The sequence below is a fragment of the Emydura macquarii genome, unplaced genomic scaffold, assembly GCF_026122565.2.
Source record: "Emydura macquarii macquarii isolate MOO-44397 ecotype Brisbane River unplaced genomic scaffold, CSIRO-AGI_Emac_v2 contig_1348, whole genome shotgun sequence".
NCBI lineage: Eukaryota > Metazoa > Chordata > Testudines > Chelidae > Emydura > Emydura macquarii.
This window is the reverse complement of record NW_027131485.1, coordinates 4,429,614-4,444,873: the sequence shown is the minus strand read 5'-3', so window position 1 is coordinate 4,444,873 and position 15,260 is coordinate 4,429,614. Positions and strand designations below refer to the sequence as shown.

The window sequence follows — 15,260 nt, the reverse complement described above, 5'->3', positions numbered from 1 at the left end:
TTGATCTTATCCATAAAAATTTCTCTGCTGGAAACCAGGCATATACAGGCTCTTAGCTAGGAAGCATATTTTTCTTTTGGACAGGGTTTTTTATTTCAAAGTTTTATGGATGCATCAGCCTGCTCCTAATCCAAAAAACTAGCGTTCTCCTTACCTTGTGCTGATATCTCTCTAACACAGCTTTAATTTAAAAAAAAAAAAAAAAAGATACTTGGTGTAATTATTTATATTTAGTTAGTATTTACTATTCGTAGTCAATATCTACTTCATAATGAGGAGCAGGCATTCATAGCATGTTACACAGGATAAATGTTCACACCAATAATGTTAATCATCCACAGATTTGTAGTGTTAACCGTCGGTCAGATTCCTGTGACTGAGCCTTTTGGTGGTGATGCCAGAGCTGATTTTTAGCTTCCTGGTCCTGAGGGCTGACCCTGGCAAGAGTTAGAGCAGCTAAGGGACTTAAAAAACTTTTGCTACTGGCAGAGGATCTCCTGACCTGTTCTGAAGTCCCTTCTCCCTTTCCCCGTGGCAGGAGCAGTACAGGAGATGCCTTCATCAGCTTTATGCTAGTAAGGGATTCAGTTACACCAGAGGAAATCCCTACTAGCCAATTACAGCCAGATTCCATCCCTTTTCCCCTACTTGGGCAGCGCAAAATGACCTGGAGATCTCAGCAGTGAATCTGGCCGTACAGCTTTAACTGAGTTTGTAACCAATTACTGAAATGGCTGGCTCTAATTATAGTTTTTCCACAGTCTACATTTCAGTAATAACAATTGCGTCTTGAAGTTATTTTGCCCCTCTGTGCATCTTTTCTCTTGTCACTCTATCACTTGTTGAGGCCTTATAGATTTGCCTCTCAAATTTTCCCATAATGCTCCTTTTGAAATGCAGTTAGGCAACATGGGTAGGTGGAGACACACACTGATGCTTGATATGTTATGAAAAATGCGGATGTCGACAAAACTTAACTATGTTTATGACCATGGTCCCTAACATGTGGTGTTGCTTGTAACATAGACAGAGCCGAAGACTTTTTTTTTGCATTTTTAAAATGACCAGTTCAATTAAAAGGAAATGAAATGATTATATACTTCTTCCGCACTCAGAATTTTATAACTCCCCAATTAATAGTATTTTAGGAATAAAATCCTGTTAACTGAATCTTTTGTTTGCAGCACATTCTGTAAACTAACCAATGTATCCAGATTAAGCAAGTTCTTCACAAATCTCCATCATCCTGCCACCAAAAGCATTTTTTAAAACCAGACATCTGTTGAACCATTTTTTATTGAACATCCATTTTATTATGAACTTTAAAAATAGGAAAGTTCTGCAGAGTTACTTTGTAAGTGTCTATATAGAAGTAAATTAATTGTATTTTATTTCTGTTGTGATTCCATGCTTTATTCCTTCCTTGCAGTTCTTGGAAGGAGCTACAATAGAAGTAGATCAAATTCACACACACATGAGACCATTGCTCATGATGTTGGGAGATTATCGAAGCTTGACACTGAATGTTGTGAACCGTCTAACTTCTGTCACTAGACTTTTTCCAAACTCCTTTAATGACAAGTTCTGTGATCAAATGATGGTAAGCCTAATCTATGGTTTTTACTCTCTTAGAAGAAATGTCCTTTTAATTGACATCCATAAAATTGAAGATTCAAAGAGAAGTTTAATAGTGATTTAATGAATAGATTTGTACAAAAGGTTTCCATGCTTTACAATTCATGTATGTTAATTTGTTTTGAAATGTTTGCATGATTAGAATTTGATGAAAACCATCATTTCTAAAGAGGCTTAGTTGAGTGAAAAGGCAAAAAACAACTTTTTCTTTTAATGAAGTCAAGCTTAATTGTACTGAAATCTCCTTGGACAAATTTCTCTCTAAACAAGGGGTTGCCAGGATACTGTCTTAAGCATTACCGTGGAAACTTGCTTTTTCGTTTTCAGTAAGATAACTCTTCCTGGGCAGGCTGGCATCTTTTTGAATGCTAAAAAAAAGATGGTCTTGCCTTTTTTATTTTTTGTTTGGATTTCTTTAAAAAATCCTTTTTGCCAGGGACTTGAATATTCAGGAGATGAGTGATCATACTTTGTCATTGATTTATATGATTTGTACATTAAAACATGAACAAATCATACAAATCAGTGACTAAATATGAACAGACTTAACGAATACCTTCCCCTTCAATCCACATGCACACTTTCATCTCCATCCCTATTTTCAAAATTGGGGAAAACACACCTTGCAGCATGCCTTGAAGATTAGTGGATTTGGCTCTTTTGGATGAAGTGGTGAAGGTAGTTCCAGAGTTGAGGGCGTTTAGCACCCTCAGTTGACCTCAGCCGCCCTGGTACCGCATGAGGAATGAATTGGCACCCACTAGATTTTGCTATGCATATGTAATCCACTCCCTGTGGAAAGAACATCTAAGCAGGAGACTTGCTGCATTTTTCACTAGCGTTCCCTAATGGTCTTCAGATGTAGCTCCATGTAGGATGTGTCAGTACTCCAATCTGGAAGTGACAAAGGCCTGGATAATTGTAGTAAGGTCAAAAGAAAAGCTTGCATTGTTCCAATCAAGCGCTGGTTGATTAAAAGCTCTCTTGGCCTCTGTTGGTACCTGGGCAGTTCAGAAGCAGTTGAATGTCTTACAAGACCTCTAGATTGCAAATCAGTAGGTCACAAACAGCAAGCTAACATCTCTAGTCAAGGGAGCTCAGATAATTACAGACAGCTGTTTAGTTTGCATCCCTCAAAAATCAGGCTGTACCTCACCTTTATCTAGTATAAAATCTTGCTGTGGCTTTCATAACTGGAACTGTAAAATTAGAGTAATCATACTAACATTGGATTTCCCCACAGCAACACCTGCGTAAATGGATGGAAGTGGTAGTTATTACACACAAAGGAGGACAGAGGAGTGATGGAAGTGTAAGTTAATGGTTCCTTTTATGGGGAGGGAGAAGCAGAAGTAAAAAGTATATATAACCTTTTCGCAAATACAGAACTTATTCAACTGTAAATGTTACCATAACTGGCTACCCACTGAGATTTCTGTTACAAGGCTGCATAAAATTACTTTTTTGAAATATTTGACACATCTTAATACAGGAAGCCTTAATCTCACATTTTAAATTTGTATTTACAATGACTGAATTTCACCTGGTAAAAATAGTGCATGTACAGGTATCTCAGTACTTTTGCTCTGAAGTTGAAATGGTATAGAGGATCTTTGTTGGGATCCTGTGTAGTGGGGTGAATTTCATCCAGTGTGTGTAGTTTCCTAGGCCCTAATCCTGCAAGGATCTGTGTTGGGTAGACCCCCATTGACTTCAGAGGGATCTACCTGCATAGACCATATTACATGATCCGTGCCATAATTTCTCAGTAGTCCACCTTTTTAATAATACAGTTTAGGTTTCATAGTTAGTTTTCAGTTAATATGCTGGATGTCCATGTCCTATTTGTCAGCAAATTTATACTATATATAATAGTCCCCCTTTCTTTTTAATTATGATTTTTGGAAGCTACATTTTGAATTTCTGTTAGTAATTAAGGTCACTTTATTGGTTTGTTGTGGGAAGTGATAGTTTGAAATGTGGAAATTTAAATGTCCTTGCAAACAGGCAATTTCATAGTTAAAAGGCAAAAGTGTGTTCTACAATACTTATATCTGTAGGAATAATTATCACATTCAGTGCTATAGTTTGTATTGTATCTTCAGTTCTATTGGGTACCAGTAATTCTACTAGTAATTTATTTTAGGAGCAAAGATTTAACACTGTCCAAACTAGGAAGGAATCTGTTTTTTGTTTCAGATTAGAACTAAATTGGGTTGACTGTTTTTTGTTTCAAGAAATCAGGAGATTTTAAGGGCTTGAGGGTTTTTTACTACTTTTTCCTGTTCCATCAAAAAAAAAACAAAACAAAAAAAACTTCAAATCTAAATTGATCATCACATGTGAAGTGACATGAGATATTTTACAATGAAATTGGGTTAACTTTTTGTTTGCATTAAGACTTAAAAGTAGGCTACTGTGCATACATGTTTGACAAAATACTAATATTTATTGATGCCAGTGCAATACTCTGGCTTTCTATAGACTTCTATTGAGATCCATTTTTTCCCACACCTGATGATTATAGGTATAATTGAGTCTTTTGTGGTAGTCGTCTATCAGTCAACCACATCTGGGCACCACTGTAACAGTTCTTTCTCTAGTTCTCGCTAGATATTAGACATATTTCACTCAGCTGTGAATTCTTTGCTTTTAATGTTTTCTGTCACACTCTTTTGTCTCTATGTATTTTTGTTTTAGTTTTCTAAAATTGTATTTTAAAAAATACTCCCCCAAAAAACCCAAGAACAAATAAATTGTGGTTGAGAAAAAGCTATTTCAAACGTAATATTGTCAATGTTTGACAAGTGTTCAACATTTCAAATAGTGTTTTTCTGACTACACACTTGATTAAAAAAAGATAATTAAGTCAGTCTTAAATGTTACTCCTTTATTAGATGTTTCTCTCAAGAGTCCTTAGTACTGCAAATATTAGTAAATTGAAGCAAATGCACTTTAACACTGGTCTTCACACAGTTTACACGGCAGATGTTATTCATGCATCTGTATATGAAATGTTTTTGTAACTTCATCTCCTGAGAGAGAGAAATCAAGGTGAGGTTAATTAGTCAAGACAATTCATTGTAGTTGGCATTAATACTTGGTTCTTTTTGGGGTAAGTGGACTCCAAAATCCTATTGGTTCATATTAAAAGCAAATTTCTGTTAGTGTGGAGTGGTTCTTGAAGTACCTTGTATTATGCAAACTGATTGTGAATGCTAGCTTCAGGTGGAGATTATACCTCAGTGGAGATTTACAGGTTGAGAAAAGGAAACCCATCTCCTTGCTAGGTGAGAGGATACAAAGGTGGCTTGAGGACATTACAGTATTCCTTTAAAAAAAAAAAAAAATTGACCATAGCAATTTTTATCCTTTTCCTCATCTACAACTTGGGGGTGGTGGTGAATAGAACTCCATGCTATTTTTGAGCACTCTTGTTTCAGTACCTGAGTTGTCATGCAGCTCTCAGGATTCTGAACTCTCAGGTTAACTGATAAGGCATTAATCATTTTGCCTCCTTATAAAATATTCTTCTGCAAAATTCCACAAGGCCTGCATTTTTCAAGGAAAACAAAGGACACTTCTAAACTAACTAAAAAGACTGAAAGTCTCAGTTAAAAACTGATTTATAATGATGCAATAAGTACTGTCAAAGGTAAACCTCAGGTATAAAGTAATGGAGCCAGATTTACTCAGCTTTTTTGATTCTTCATCCTTGCCACTTAAAACAGTCCTTTTATAGCCTAATATATCCCTGATTATGTGTGACTTGCTGTAAAATTTGCATCCCAAGTGGAAATGAATTTTTAATTAATGAATCTGATGCTTAAAAGCTTCATTTAAAAAAGCTAGTCTTTCCGTACTGCATGTGAAATACATAAAGTAATTTTGATCAAATTCCCCCCTCCCCCCCAATCAACAGTGCTTCTTAAGTGAAAATTTGCATTTTTGTTTTGGGGGGAGGGCTGATGTCCATTAAAAGGACTCATGTAGTTTGATATTTCAAGCATTAAAGGTTTTTGTTGTCTGCGTGGGTGATACTTGTCTCTGAAGATATCTGAATATTGTTTCTACTGTCTTGTTCATCCCTAATATTTTTATTGTGCACAAGTATATGGGAAGTTATATGTAAACAATGTACAAATAGAAAAAAAAAGATGCTTTTCCTCCCCATCCTCAGGAGAGCATTTCAGAGTGCGGGAGATGTTCGTTGTCTCCATTCTGTCAGTTTGAGGTGAGAACATAACCCTATTAAAGTCGGTTTCTGACTGCAATCTGAAGAATAGCATATACTTTTTTTACATTTTTGTTTCTTTTTTTTTCTTTTTTTTTTTTTTCCTTTTCATGCTGAAATTTTTGTTTTGGTTCAGCCTGCCATGGAAGGGGTAGAGGTGAGAAATTCAGTGGAGGCACCAGGAGGTTCTTTGTTGTTGTGTTTGGTATTTGCTGTGATATGTTAGCTGTATTGTTATGTAACAGGCAGAGTGCATTGTGCCTTTGAGTGCAGTGCTGTGAATTGTCCTATGTTTGTCTGTGGCAGAGTTGTTTTAGTAACATTGCTGTGAAGGATGTTCAGCATGTTTTGTATTAGGAAGTTTGGAGCAGAACTCTCAGGCCTTGTCTACACTACAGCGTTTTGTCAACACAAGTAATGCCAGCGTACAGTACTGCCGTAATTAAAGGGCTGTTGAATGTCCTCTTTATGCTCCTTGTGTCAGTGGAGTGCATTCCCACTACCAGCTCTGGCATCGACACAGGGAGCGGTGCACTATCCCACTGTGCAGCTGCACACAGGGTGCTTTGGGAAGGGTTTGTAATGCCTCTTGGGGCAGCACAGCATCGGATGATGAAAGTTTCTGAATCCATCATTCCATGGGCATCCTACTAGATTGACAGCTGCTTTTCAACTGACATTGCTGAACATGAATACAAGAAGCCCACAGAAGTGTGTGAGTGGTGCGGGGGGGAGGCGGGTGAGAGAGTGTGTGTGTGTGTGTGTGTGTTGCGGGACGGTGTCTGCACACTCTCTCTCTTTTTATAAGTTAAGACAGCAGCTGGAAGCAACCAATCCTGAGGCAGAAGCTGGTGTACAGACAGCTGTTGTCCCCCTGCACCCCCCGCTGCACCCCCCCCCCCACCAAGCTCAGTGGAGACCTGTACGCCTGGGAGGGAGGGAGCACTCCCAACATAAGCCCCTGACTCCCTCTCTGCCTGAGTCTCCTCCCCCCACCCCCACAACAGCAGCCCATGCTGCCTGCATAATTGCCGTAGGAGGGCAGGACTGATACCCTTGGGGTTCTCCCCCAGGCTCATCTCCCCACAGATCCAGGAGAATGATCCATTCCCCCTCCCCTGTAGTCCAGACAGGGGCCCTTTTGCTGCTGGAAGCCAGCATGCTCAGCTGGGCAGTAGGTGTGTGAGCGCTCTACCCTGTGCAGTATTAAAACTTCCTGAATCCTAGGAAAGGGGAGCGGCGCATGTCTGTGTAGCTGGATTGCAGGGCAGCAGCATAGCAGAGTTCAAAAAGTGAGCAGAGCGTTCAGGGTGAGCATTGTGGGATAGCTCCTGATCTCAGTTCAGCGCACAGCGTTTACACTGATGCATTGTCACTCTAACTTTGCCCCAAAAGCTCCATGCTTCTCATTGAGGTGGTTTTATTTTGACAGCAAAGCAGGGAGTTTTGTTGGTGGGGGGAGAATTGTAGTGTGTACGCCACCACTGTTTTGTCACCAAAAGCTGACTTTTGTCAACAAAACTGTAGTGTAGACCAGCCCTAAGTGCTTTCCAAAGGATCTAATGTTTCAATGGATTTTATAAATTTAGGCCCCAGTCCATCAGTCTTATCTGTGTGGGCAGACCCAACGACCTGCTTGTGCAGATCAAATTACAGGACTGGGGCTTTAATGCTTTATATTTAAATTAAGTTTAAAAAACACCAACCCATCCATTAATATTCCACTAAAAACGTGGTGCATAGTGTATGTTAGAAATGGATTTTTTCCCTCTTCATGTGGTTCCTTGCATACTATTCATTAAATAAAACTCCCACTCTGAATAGAAAATACAATTCATTGCCTTAGGAAAATATAAAACACATTTAAACTATATAGTTTTAAAAAGAAATCCTAAAATTTGCTCATTCAGTAGAATAATAAATATTTAATGGGAGAGCACAGCTCATTTTAAAATTAGCCAGCCATATATGCAACATGCATTGAACAGTTTTGGGAGGGTTTTTTCCCTTCATTCCTATTCTGTTGTTGTGGAATGAGTATGGGAAATTGTTTTGCACTGCTAGTTTGGGTTTTTGAAATGTGAACCACTCAGTATAGTGCAGCAATGTGTCCTCATAACTCCTCTCAGCACCATTCTCATTACACGTAGTCTAGCTTTAACATTAAAATATCACTACAGAAAATAAATAAAATATGCTACTATAACATGGTACCAAAATGGGGTGGGGTGGAAATATATATATATTTTTCCCCAGGACAGTTTCCTTCCATGCACGGGGGTAAGTAGTACTGCTTATATGTTAACTCCTTGCTTTTGTTTGCCAGCTGTGCTAATATATAGATATATATAGAGAGAGAAATGTAGTCATGGTAAGATCTGTGGTAATATGTTCGTACATTTAGTTAGCATGTGTTAGTTTACTGTGATAATGTTTATTTTTATCTGTAGGAAATGAAGATTTGTTCAGCAATCATAAACCTATTTCATCTGATCCCAGCTGCTCCTCAGACTCTGGTTAAACCTTTGCTGGAAGTTGTGATGAAAACAGAACGGGCTATGTTGATAGAGGTAAAAATGGAATTTAATTTTGCTAATTGCTTCATTTATTGCTTTTTATAATACTCCAATTTTAAGTGTTTTTTTTAATTGTTCCAACCACCTGTGTAGGATTATTTGGTATAAAAATGTATTTGTAAAAACTTCTCATCCTTTAAGACTGATAATACTTGATAGTTTTAAGATCGTGGGGCAGTTGATTGTTGACAAATTCTCAGAACGGAAGTCTTAAACATTTTACACCTGTACACGTGCTAAGTGAAGTGCTCTATTCTTTGCCAGCTAATGTGAGAGGAATGGATAAATTGAACAAAGGAAAATAAAATTATTAAAATATTATGAATGTTTCAGGCGGGCAGCCCATTCAGAGAACCACTGATAAAGTTTCTGACACGTCATCCATCTCAGACTGTTGAGCTGTTCATGATGGAAGCGACTTTAAATGATCCACAGTGGAGCAGAATGTTCATGGTAATCTCTGAGACTGTACTCCAGTTTTGACAAATTAGAAGTTACTGATGTACCTTTTTAACCATTGTTCTGATTGTGTGGACAAAATACAGGACAGTTGATTTGACACCGTTTTTATGCATATTAAACGCATGCACAAAATTAAAATGCATTAAATCTGAGTAGGATAGGTAAACTAAATGTGTGTATACAAATGTATGATGATACAACCTTCAGTATGTTTTCTTTAAAATGTATTCCTATAATGATTTGTTGCCCTTCACCAGAGCTTTTTAAAACACAAAGATGCAAAGCCTCTACGAGATGTCCTGGCAGCTAATCCAAATCGATTTATTACTTTATTGTTACCTGGTGGTACCCAAGCTGCTGTTAGACCTGGATCACCAAGCACCAGCACAATGCGTCTTGATCTTCAGTTTCAGGCTATTAAGGTATATATTTGCTATTTTCTCAAATGTTGCCATGGATAGTTCAAATCTGTTTAAAGGGATGCTGACTATAGATATGTATCTGTGAATTTTTAAAATGATTTTATAAAATCTAATTTTCCTTTCACCTGCCAGTTTACTTGTTACATTTTACTTGGTTTAAAGAAAATAGACTGTCAGTTTGACTCTTCTGCTTCTCATTTATCAGCATAATGCTGTCGATGTTTACATTTTAAATAAAATTTAAAAATGAATTAATGGCAGCATTTCTGTGGACAGTTTTTATAGAACCTTGTTTAGCCCTAAATCGATCTGAAGTGTGTCCCTGTATATCAAGATTGCTATTATACAGTGGTGTTGTAGCTGTGTTGGTCCCAAGAATATTAGAGAGAGAGAATGGGTGCGGTAATATCTTTTATTGGACTAACTTCAGTTGGTGAGAGAAGCAGGCTTACAAGCTCTTCTTCAGGTCTGGGAAACATACTCCATGTCCACAGCTAAATAGAAAGTGAAACGGATTGTTTAGCATAAGCAGTTAACTCATATTTCATATTTTTAGCATCTAGCAAAGTTATAAATTTAAGCTCCTAGGCACCTTCAAGCATGGGAGCATAAATTCATAACTTTGCTAGACATTAAAAATCATGAACTTATAAATCCAACATCTCTAATGTCTTATTACAACAATCTGTAACTCATTAAACCTCCCGTGACTTTTTTTCCCCTTTCTCCCTGCTATTGGAGAGGTGTTAACTGGCCACTTCACTATGCTAAACAGCCTGTTCCACCTTATATTTGAGAGACAAGGTGGGTGAGGTAATATCTTTTATTGGACCAACTTCTGTTGTTGAGAGAGACAAGCTTTCGAGTTACACAGAGTTATTCCTCAGGTCTGGAAAAGGTAGTGGGAGAGTCACACCTAAACATAAGGTCAAGCAAATATCTTAGCATAAGTAGTTAGCATATATTCTAAGGGACCATTCCAGGTGAAGTGGCCTGTTAACACCTTGTTTCCTAGACCTGAAGAAGAGTTCTGTATAAGATCAAAAGCCTGTCTCTTTCACCAAAAGAAGTTAGTCAAATAAAAACTAACCACCTTGTCTCTCTGATTGCTGTTATTAAATACGTGCATAATTATGTATTTGTCTTGTTTTGTTTTTGACAGATCATAAGTATTATAGTTAAAAATGATGAATGTTGGTTGGCAAATCAACATTCCTTAGTGAGTCAGTTAAGACGAGTGTGGGTAAGTGAAGCTTTTCAAGAAAGACATCGTAAGGAGAATATGGCTGCAACAAACTGGAAAGAACCTAAACTGCTGGCATACTGCTTATTGAATTACTGCAAGTATGTAGAACTATTTATTCCAAATACGTTTTTTTCCATTTGTGTATATCTTTTCTGTACTTTCAAAATAAAACTGCTGTGTAATGCTGTGTGGAAGAAAAGTCTGAAAGTTACTTCTTAATGCTGCCATTAGAACCAAAATCAAGACTATTTTTAGCACCTTCTGGATTTTTAACTGTGCTTATTTAAAAGCAATGATGAATCTTCCACCAAGTCATCAGACAAAATAGTCTGGAAAAAGTTTCTCATAAGAGGTTCTAATTATGTTTGTTTTCCCAGAAGGAATTATGGTGATATAGAATTGCTCTTCCAGCTGCTTCGAGCTTTTACAGGCCGTTTTCTCTGCAACATGACTTTCTTAAAGGAGTACATGGAAGAAGAAATCCCCAAAAATTATAGTATTTCCCAAAAACGGGCTCTGTTCTTCCGGTTTGTAGACTTCAGCGACCCAAACTTTGGAGATGAGTTGAAAGCCAAGGTGAGTAAAGCAATTAAGTTAAAGTAGGCTCATATTTAGGTTTAATTTTCATCTGGGGAATTAGGGCAACAAAACATGGTTGCTTAAATGTCAGTAAGAGTTCAGTAATTGGCACTGTCATTTATGTGAAAATACCAGACCTGTGGTAGACCAAGTATAGAGGGAATCAGCAATTGATCTAACTTTCAAAGTTGAGCATTTCCTAGGTTGTCTGTGTGGTTTCGCAGTTTGGACTACAGAGTGTGAATTGCAAAGTGCACTAGTGTGTTGTGCTCTAACTCCCCCATGTTCTTGCAGTTAGCATGAACTAAAATGTGCCTTGTTTGTGTTTATAAAGTCCTCTTTAAATGGGGGAGTTACAGCACAGTGTTTTAGTGCATTCTGCAATCCAGACCCACATAGTCCAGACTGCAGGCTGTGTAGACAAGCCCTTAGTCTGCCCTTTCTAGGAAACAAACTTTTGTGTCTTTAAAAAAATCCAAACCAAATAAATCAAACAAAAAACCTGTTTTGTTTTTTAAGGCTTTTTTATGTGCAGTCTCTCTAAATTTGAAAAAGAACTTCCATAGGTCCTGTAACTGCAATATATTGATTTGTCAGTAATCAGAAATAATCCAAATAACTTTATAAGGAATTGGTTTTTTAGAGATATTAATGGCGTAATATTAACCTCATCCATTCTTGGTTTGTAGGTTCTGCAGCATATCTTGAATCCTGCATTCTTGTACAGTTTTGAAAAGGCAGAAGGAGAACAGCTTCTGGGACCACCCAATCCAGAAGGAGATAATCCAGAAAGTATCACCAGTGTTTTTATAACAAAGGTATCAATCCCTACTAATTTTAAAGAATTGAAAAGCAAAAAATAAAATAAATGTCTCAAAGATGATCATTGACATCAGTCCTGATCTGAATTATTCTTGCTTCTTCTGGCCAGAGCCTTCTCTAAGTATAAATGATCAATTATATTGAATCGTATAATGATTTTGAATTGCAGGAGCTAGAATGAGATTACAAAATTCAAGTTACTTGTAACCTCACTAGGATTTCAACATATTTCTTTAAGAATGAAGGTTTGCTCTAGTAACTCCACTGTAACACCTACCTCTTGATAAAGAAGAGTCTTCAGAGACTTTTGAAGTTCATTCATAGAACTGACTTGTGCCTCATACCAGTCAACAAATATAAGTTGGACTCTGTTGAAAATATTTTGAAGGCCCAGATCTTCAGAATTGCTCAGCTCCCCTTACAAAAATGTGCTCACTTCATTTTGGTGCTGAAGTGGGAGCTGAACTCTTATGAAAATCTGGCTTCAATTGTGTGTACTGAACACTTCTGAAAACCTGGTCCTAAATGTAGATGTATGTACATACAGTGTAAGTAAAGATAATTTGGATATTAGATGAGAAATGGACAGTAGCCCATGACTTTGAAGAATGCGGATAGCTGGTTATAAAAGTACATTGTTCGGAAAGTCATTTTATCTGTTGCTGTAGATTACGGACCTATAAAAGTATGTTTTTCATAGACTTTAAGAACTGTATTTGTTCTTGTAGTTGGTAATGTGTGTAAAGCCTATGAATGTATTTGTTTTTTTTCTTCTTCCTTCTCATCTTCCCTATCCCTCCACTCTTGGAAATAGGTACTTGACCCAGAAAAGCAGGCAGACATGCTGGATTCACTCAGAATTTATCTCTTGCAATTTGCTACACTTCTTGTTGAACATGCCCCACATCATATTCATGACAATAACAAGAACCGGAACAGCAAACTACGACGCCTGATGACCTTTGCCTGGCCCTGTCTCCTGTCTAAGGCGTGTGTGGACCCAGCATGCAAGTACAGTGGGCATTTGCTTTTAGCACACATCATTGCAAAATTTGCCATACATAAGAAGATAGTGCTGCAGGTATTGTGTACACATTTGCACTAATATGCTAAAGAGATGCTGATAAGTACTATTTCTGGTGTACAGTTTCTTTAATCTGTTTTATATACAGGGCCTGTAATGGAGGATGGATATGTAGTTTTGAATGATCAGTATACATGTGATAACTAAAACCATAAGAGCAGATAAGATCACCCAAGGAGCAAGTGCAGAAGGAGCAGGCCAAAGACCAGCACCTTGTGGGGTATCTACAGAAAGGGGAGGGAACCAGTGAAGGCAGCAAGTGAGAGAGGAGTGTCACCTGGAAGATCAGCGGGAAGAGGGTCTTGAGAAGAAGGGGTTTGTTCATGATGATGAAGATAGCAAAAAGATAATGAGAATTGGACTTAGCATGGAGAAGATCATTGGTAACTTTCATGGCAGTTTTAGACCTATGGAGAAGGTAGAAAGTAACTGACAGGTGTCAAGGAGAGAGATGAAAGCATTTCAAGATAGTGGGCAGAGATGGCACTTTCAAGAGAGCTTAGAGATGGGGGATAAGTGAAGAAGCAGGTAATATTTAGAGGTCTCTTAAAATCATTTGAAAGAATGGTGTTTGAGGGAAAGGGGAAAAGGGATTTGTGGGGGAGAATATAGGAAAACAGCATCAGACACTGGCGAAAAAACAAGATAGCAAGTAGGGCAGGAGAGTGAAACTGCTTGCCACTTATTCAAGGAAAAGTCTTTAAAAAGAGCTGTGTTATTGTTTAGAATAAGAGGTTTGTACCATGTTTAAGAGGATCACTCCTTTTTAGGTTTTTCACAGTCTTCTGAAAGCGCATGCAATGGAGGCTCGAGCAATTGTCAGGCAAGCAATGGCTATTCTAACTCCAGCAGTGCCTGCTCGAATGGAGGATGGACATCAGATGCTGACTCACTGGACACGAAAAATCATTGTAGAAGAGGGTCATACGGTTCCACAACTGGTCCATATTTTGCATTTAATAGTACAGCATTTCAAGGTATGTATACAATGACCTAAATTAGATAGATTATCCTAGATGCCTAGGAGATATAATACAGACTAAATAAAAATTAAGATCCAGATTATACAGCGGAAAACAAATATTTAAAGGAATTGGTTCTCTCTGCACATGTGCATATTTCAAACGTTTAAATCTGAAAATGTCTGCAGTTGATTTAACAATATTCTATCTAGCCAATCCTGAAATGCCTCTCTCTTCTAACTTTTACTTTACATTTTCATCTTTCCCCTTTTTACCCAGATGCCCTCTGTATTGCTTTTTGTTTGTTAAAGCCTCCTCCACCAGTACTTGACCATTCAAAAAGTCATGTTCCCAAAAGTGCACAAGCATCTGAAATGCCAGTTTAAATAAAACAAAGGATTGGCTTGGTCTTGGTCCAAATACACTTTTAAAATCAGCTTGCACATGGTATAAAATAGTATAAATAGGGAGCTAACTGAAGTGCTACTAAAACATTTGAAAGCAAGCACTGAAAATGAATAAATTACCCCTCCCCGAACAACAGAAGTTGCATCGACATAAGCGCCGGTCTGAACAGTGCTATACAGCCACTTGTGTAGTTAAACTCTGTAGTGTAGTCGTAGTCTTAATCTGGATTGCCTGTGGGTCAGGGAATAGTATTTGTGAGGTTTTCACAGAAATTAAATGCTGCGTCTAAGTTAATTCAAGGTCTTTTGTGTAAGTTCTAACAGGTAAACAAGTCCTTTTTGTTAACAAATATTGAAAGAAAGTATTCTGTTGTCATTCTGACTACTAAAAGGATTGAATAAAATATTTTTCTTTCATGTAACGTCTCTAAACTTTGTTGTAATTGTGACTATTGGAAAAAATGGTATAGCTGCATGTATTTTCCTCTCTAAATTATCTTCCCAATTGTTTAATCGTATAATGGACTGAAGTTAGATTGAAAATCTAAGTTGAAAATGTATGTAAAATCATAAACATGCCACACACACGGATTAGGAGTTGTAAGGAGCATTTTTTACAATTAAAATTTTAATTTAGCTTTAAAAACACTTAACAGCCTTCCTTTTGCCTCCAGTACCTCCAACAGTTCTTGGTTTGTTTATACGGAACATGCAGTGCAATTGTCAGTTTTATCACATTAAAATATACTGAGAAAATTAAAATATACTGAGAAAATATACTTGAACAGACTGGGACATGCCAAAGAATTTCACAAGGGGGAAGTTTTTGCA

The 15,260-nt window shown here is 37.5% G+C and overlaps 1 protein-coding gene across 4 annotated transcripts in view; it reads left to right on the top strand.

Moving 5' to 3' along the window:
- The window catches only part of TRRAP (transformation/transcription domain associated protein), a 303,743-nt gene that overhangs the window by 203,573 nt on the left and 84,910 nt on the right, over positions 1-15,260 (top strand). For all 4 annotated transcript variants that reach the window (XM_067550926.1, XM_067550924.1, XM_067550923.1 and 1 more), the window contains 12 exons: positions 1,430-1,600; positions 2,879-2,947; positions 5,816-5,869; positions 6,006-6,026; positions 8,320-8,439; positions 8,779-8,898; positions 9,165-9,329; positions 10,492-10,673; positions 10,953-11,151; positions 11,844-11,972; positions 12,791-13,057; positions 13,831-14,037. In XM_067550926.1, coding sequence (XP_067407027.1) covers positions 1,430-1,600; positions 2,879-2,947; positions 5,816-5,869; positions 6,006-6,026; positions 8,320-8,439; positions 8,779-8,898; positions 9,165-9,329; positions 10,492-10,673; positions 10,953-11,151; positions 11,844-11,972; positions 12,791-13,057; positions 13,831-14,037 — 1,704 coding nt within the window. The remainder of the gene's footprint in view (positions 1-1,429; positions 1,601-2,878; positions 2,948-5,815; positions 5,870-6,005; positions 6,027-8,319; positions 8,440-8,778; positions 8,899-9,164; positions 9,330-10,491; positions 10,674-10,952; positions 11,152-11,843; positions 11,973-12,790; positions 13,058-13,830; positions 14,038-15,260) is intronic.